A 6,372-nucleotide genomic window follows, 5' to 3' on the forward strand; every position below is an offset into this window, starting at 1 on the left:
AAAATAGGCCGCATGAACCGGTCTTGAATGCACTTGATCAGAAGTGTATTCACAATTACACTTCACAATCAAGTTTCACAATCATTCTTTCAGGTGTTTGAAACCTCCCATGTAATATCCAAGAAGTTTATCTTCCATGGACCCCAGGAAACTGTGGTCAGACTTTCATAGGCTGTCTAAGTTGTTCTTGAGAGGTGAGCGAGATATTATTTGAAATATACGCTCTTAAAATAAATCTTATTGCGATGCGTCTTTTTAACAGAGCCAGTGGTTTCAACCCGCTGACCTCGTTACTGTAAATACGAGAGGAGTGTGGTGGTGAGCATCACTCTTTCCCTAAAACGGGCCCGTAAAAGGGGCGTATCACAGCTTTATATGACATTCAATTCATTTGTAATTTGCTCTAGAACAAAGACATTGGTGCGCCTTTTCCTGTTGGGTTTGCAAACATACTAGCACAGCCTAAATGATCCAATATTTTCTGCCTGCGTTAAATTCATACATGCATCCAGAATGTGATATTCTCTTAAATAGGCATATTTCTGTTTACTAAAGCCGCTCATTAAAAGAGGAATAGGGAAATCAGTTGAGCATAGGGGGTCCTTAAACACTTGGAACTGTGAATGGCATGGAAGAGGAAAACGTAACAGGGTTCTTATTTTTTCATAAAATGTTTATAGTATTTTTAAAAAGCTTATAAAAACCGCAATACAGAAGTTAATGTTTTGTTTTGTCGGACTTGGACCTGGTGGGTGGCACCTTCCGTAACGCAACTTGGTTTTGGCCACGTGGTCTTTCGTTAGCCAATCAGGCGCAGCGTATGGTTTAACTATGTTAAATGTCAGATTGCTATAAACTAGAAGCTCTTGGTCGGGCCCGCCGAAATGGGCGAGCATAATCTCCTTAATCCCGGGTTTGTGGGACCTTTGGTAAACATCCACACCGGAGACACATTTTACCTTCCCAATTTCCGTGCATCCGGGGGACAACTGGCGGGTCTACCCTCTCTTCCCTACCCTAGGAGGGACAATGTGTGCTCCTTACCGTGGACCCCATCGGAGCCATGCAATGGATACCCTCAATCTTATTTCAGCAGCCCCGTGTCCCTTAACCCCAGCTTCAACCGTGCATGCGAAATAACGCGGCAAGACCAAGGCAAATGTTTCTACAGCAACGGCGGCGCCGGAGGAGGAGGCGGTGGAGGGGTGAACCGAGAAAACTGTATTGAGAATGTCAACCTCAAACGTGAAGACAGGGCACGGGGAGACCCCTCCGTCGCCTCCATAGTGGGAGAGCAAGGACTGCACAGCCATAACGCAAACACCATGGGCAACGGTGGCGGAAACTTCTCCAAATACGACTACGGTACAGCCGGTGAACAGCTGACCCAAGACCCGCCGTCCTGCCAGTCGCTGGAGTCGGACTCCGGCTCGTCGCTGCTCAATGAAGGGGGCAAAACACCATCAGGCATCGCACACACATTGACGTCTCCTGGCACCCACACGCATGCAGGCAGCGCAACTCCAGGCAGTGGTGAGTGAGGAATATTGTTTATATGACACAATGCATTGCGCTTATTGGATGTTAACAATAACCGTGGCGCGTCGACCTCGTTTGGTCATCGAAGCATTATTTCATGATGTGTCGTTTGGTTCTTGTTTAGCTGAACGATGCAGACAATACTGATTGCCCTGTATTGACTTGGACTTGAAGTTGCATGTCGAGATGAGCACCGCTAGGGGAAGCACTGGAAGGAAAAAGGCCTCACGTTTTCTTTTACACCCAGTTCTTTACACACCAGTAAACCCTTACTGTGGCGTATAAACCAAGATATTGTTTGTGTTAAAACAAAAACACGAAATTGCATGTGCACCACGCGAATTATAGTTGTCCAAGCGAATAGGATTCTTAGACTAGAAGGTGGCAGCTATGCTCGCTGAAAATCGTTTGTCAAAACTGGAATACATTGCATAGGCCTATCCAATACCCCAGATGAACAGTGTTTTAGTGGGGATTTACGCACTCGTAAAATGAAGCGCAATGTCACCTTTCACACCGGGTAAACCTGTTTGCATACCATTGAACGATAGAAAATGCAGGCGTAACTGATCTCGGTGCAGTGTGAGCAAGGGTGTCGTTTACATCTACCTGTGACGAAAATCAAAACAGTCTGAAATGCAACAGCCGTGGAGAATCGAAGCAAAGGAGATCTCCACAGCATCTAGGATCTTGTGTATCTATGATCTGATGTATGCTTCGCCATGATGCTCGCCAATGCAGGTACACAGTCTTCCTGCAGTGTTTCCATGGTCAATGCCATGTCCACTACGCTAAGGGAGGTCAGCAGCCTGAAAAAGGTGTAGCCTTGCGTGCGTGTACATTGCACATCTCCAGGGCCTCGCAGTCGAAGAATCTTTTTGATAATTTCTAGCCTGTGGTTATTTTGCTGCCAACTGAACCGTTTTATGGTCTCAAATGACACAAATTATGAAGTAAACATAACAAAATGTGTGTGGGGAAGACGTGTGTAGAATTCATCTGTGAGGCTAATATTTCCGCCCCAGTGTTCTATCTGACGTCTGGTTCCTCATGTGGCTGCGATTGTCCTTCCATGACTGTAACCCTTACAATGTGCTCACCTTCCTCCAGGTGCTCCGTGGTACCCCATGCATACGAGAACCCGCAAGAAGCGGAAGCCCTACTCCAAACTACAGCTGGCCGAACTTGAGGGCGAGTTCATGCTCAACGAATTCATCACACGCCAGCGACGGAGGGAGCTTTCCGATCGGCTGAACCTGAGCGACCAACAGGTCAAGATTTGGTTTCAAAACCGTCGTATGAAGAAAAAAAGACTGTTGCTTCGAGAGCAGGCATTGTCATTCTTCTAGAAAAGAAAGATGCCCTTAAAATGGCAGGGGAGATGAAAGAGGCGCGAGGGAGCTCTTGGTGAGGCTTATTCACCCCCACAGTGAGAAATGTGACGTTGGTAGACATATTATTTAGTTATTTCAATTGATTAATTGCATGATTTTAAAAGTAAAATGAGCCTTGAAATATTCTCTTCTGACTAGGTTTGTGAAAAAGACAACTTGAGATATACTAAGACTAAAACTATCCTCATTACGCAGAGCAGCGACCAAACGCGTTGAGCTACATGCTTTGATTGGTTTGAAAATTCATTTTTTTTTCAATTGGTTAATCGCCGCACCTGTAATTTCGTATAAATACAGACTGTCAAAATGTAACTGATTATTTCCTCGCTTCCTCGCTTGAGAGTCGTTCTATTCTGTTGTTTCTTCGTGTGTCCAAAATGATGGCGATTTTGGATATATGCTTGTTAATCTACTCTAAACTCATGGAAAGTGTGTGGCAAACAGGGTGATATCTGTTGTAAAATAGATAACCCTTCTGTCACCTTTTCAGTAGGTTGCGCATTCCAAGGAATGATTTCGCATCCTTACGAAACAGATTGCACTTTGCGCAAAACGTTGAGGTCAATGTCAAATGCAAAGCGAAAACAAATTCCTGCTAGTTCAGTTTAGTGCAGTACAATACACCAATGTATACAAGTTTGGATGCTGGAAAAGGCAAAAAAATAATAACTTTGCTGAAAATCGGATATGTAGCCCATTGCAAGGGAGCACTTCACCTGTCAAAGCTTGTGTTTCTTTGTTTTATTTTAATGTCATTTTGACATAAGTGCATCGCATGATAGCTCACTCTCTCTTTCTCTCCCTCACGGCCAGAGATACCTGTCCATACCTCCCCGTCACTCTGATGGATGCCATGTGCTACAGAGCACAGCAGACAGGAGGATGTTCATGGTCAAGGACAAAATTGTCGCCCGCTCCTCACGCATCACCCACACTGCCACGTCTGGCCTAACTAGCATGGGCCGCCCCAGTGAGCAAACATTCATAGCATGGGCAATGAAATGGATCTCGACATTTAGGTCCGGCGAAAGTCTAAATAGTTTATTCAGAGGAGAGAATGAGAGAGATATATTTGACATGGTGGGAATGGATAGATGGGCATACGTTTTCTGCTGCTATTTTGAGATTACGATCCGTAAGAGTCTCAGCACGGTGGTGCTAACTAGTAGTACACTCTGGTGACTCTTTAGAGACAGAGATCGTTTACTGCAATAATAAGCGACACCCGAACGTAATGGTTATGTCTCATAGCCAACATAGATACGCATACATGCACACAAATACACCGGCAGAATAGCAAATACGCTCGCTCGGTTGTGCGCTTAACAGGCACACACTAGTCGACATTTTAGTAAATATGCATTTTCTGTTGAGGGTTTCATGAACTTAATAGTGTTATGCGACATAGTCAAGTGCTTTTAATGACATTTGTAGCAAGGGTCGAGATTTATTTAAAAGTAGTCTGCGCTCCTCCACACCATACATGGGCAGGTATGAGAAGAGGGCTGGGTGCTACAGTCACTCTGTCACCTAATTGACATGAGTTATGAAAGCCTAACCGACCCAACGTTGATTGGCATGATGATTGAAAAAAGTAATGGAAAAGTAAAATGCATTTACGCATCATGCGCCACAGAATATTTAAAGGAACTGTTCTTCTAAAAGTAAAATGTCCCTTTCAAACAGTATTCGACATATAGTCACAATTGTGTGTTTACCGTGACTTTTTTCCCCCTTTTCATTCTTTTTGTTTGTAGTCCCAATTTTCAAAGTAAAAAACACCGACACTCATTTTCTATGCATAAGTAACTGTCATTTGTGTGTTGCTGCTTTTCCTTTTTAAAAAGATAAATAAACGTATTTGATATTTCTCGTTTCTTTTTGATGGCGCATCTGCATCCATGTCCGTTGCTCAGTAGGTTAGTGTAGAGCAATAGTATAACCTATAGGCTAATAGAGGTTATTGTGTTATCATATGAGAGACTGTGTAAGCTCGTCCAGTAGCCAACAGTATTTGTATAGACCTTGAATGAATTCTCTCTGCAGGTTTTTAAACTCTGAAAAAATGTATTGGTATTTAAACGTTTTTGCTGCTCCTTTCTCTCATATTTCACCCGTCTTGGGGTGCTCTGTTGTGTCATAAGAAGCCAATTTAGTTGTGACAATGCTATATTTGTATAATAAGCGACCTCTGTGTATTATACTTATATTGCTGTCTTAGAACTATCAATGTGATATGAGTATGGATCCATATGTTGTCTTTTTTTCTGTTCTATAGGCTACTGCTCTTATTTTTCTCCACTATGCCTATGAATATTCTCCGTTTACAAAACATTGTGTTCTACCAATATGCATAATATGAATGTATTGATGTATGTGTACGTTTATGATATCTATTAAAATCTATACACTTTTATATTATTATCATGATCATGATATGCACGACTGCTTTCATAATTCTTGCTACTGTTGAGGATAGGTTAATATTAGTAGTGCCGATTTCATTGGGGGCAGCTCATCAAATTAACACAAAAAACACTGAATTACTTTTACTGGTTTAGACCATTTATTTATCAATATGTCGTGGTGTACACAAAACAAAAGAATGTATATAATATGTATATAATGTGTATATTTGACACCACTGAGATCCTTCCTCGGTCTATAGTAGGCTACAAATCCCTGGGCTTCCTGGCTTGTTTCGAACAATCCTTTTATAAGGCACTAGTAAGAAAAATGATAACAATAAATCCCAGTTATATTTCCTTTTACACAAGCTGGCCAGAGTAAGCCATTCCTTTACAAGACGGCTAAGAGGATGCAATAAAACAATATATTTGCAATGAAAATCTTTACCCGCTGCCCGCACCACATTCTAATCCCGTGCCGTGTGGCATCTGTGGCCAAGGATGGCGCTTATGTGTTGAGATGATGGCGATACTTGTCTTGTATAGATTTAACATAAATAATGTTCTAGATACTACATAGCTTACAAATGTGAATTTCAAAAAAAGGGGGAAGTGTAGGCCCTAATGATGTCACTGCCTAGTTATCCACCAGTGGCATGTGATGTGCTGGCGCGCTCTTGGGCCAATACCAATACCCACGCGCTGCAATGTGCCTCAAGACAAAATGCCTATCACAGCATGTTCATACCGCTTATCAGCAGGATGCGTCAGTTTCAAACCTTCCTAAACACACAACATTTCTATTTTCCTTCCTTGATTACAGTGGCACTGAAATCGGCACCGCCAATGCCACGGACGGTTTTTGGCGCTCCAATGCCATATTCTATGCAGCCCATGCACCGACATGATCGCATGCAGCTAGTGCGTGTATGACTGACAAGGCCAGATAATAGGGCTGCCAAAATATTGCTGCAGTGAGCTTTATCCGTGGGTTTTTGTGGATTCTTTTCGAGAGTTCAAAGCAGAATAAC

The 6,372-nt window shown here is 42.8% G+C and overlaps 1 protein-coding gene across 1 annotated transcript; it reads left to right on the plus strand.

The window, feature by feature from the left end:
* The first annotated feature begins 880 nt into the window (after positions 1 to 880).
* LOC134463345 (homeobox protein Hox-C12a-like) lies at positions 881 to 4,724 on the plus strand. The gene is made up of 2 exons (XM_063216557.1): positions 881 to 1,533; positions 2,650 to 4,724. The coding sequence occupies exons 1-2, from the start codon at positions 885 to 887 to the stop codon at positions 2,886 to 2,888; spliced, it is 888 nt and encodes a 295-aa protein (XP_063072627.1). The 5' UTR covers positions 881 to 884; the 3' UTR covers positions 2,889 to 4,724.
* The last annotated feature ends 1,648 nt before the right edge of the window (positions 4,725 to 6,372 follow it).

Source organism: Engraulis encrasicolus, chromosome 14 (genome assembly GCF_034702125.1).
Source record: "Engraulis encrasicolus isolate BLACKSEA-1 chromosome 14, IST_EnEncr_1.0, whole genome shotgun sequence".
NCBI lineage: Eukaryota > Metazoa > Chordata > Actinopteri > Clupeiformes > Engraulidae > Engraulis > Engraulis encrasicolus.

What these genes read in the sequence shown, in the direction of transcription:
- LOC134463345 (XM_063216557.1), top strand. Translation starts at nt 885, where the DNA reads ATGGGCGAGCATAATCTCCTTAATCCCGGGTTTGTGGGACCTTTGGTA. An exon ending in CAGCGCAACTCCAGGCAGTG is followed by an intron (nt 1,534 to 2,649) that starts GTGAGTGAGGAA and finishes ACCTTCCTCCAG; the next exon opens with GTGCTCCGTGGTACCCCATG.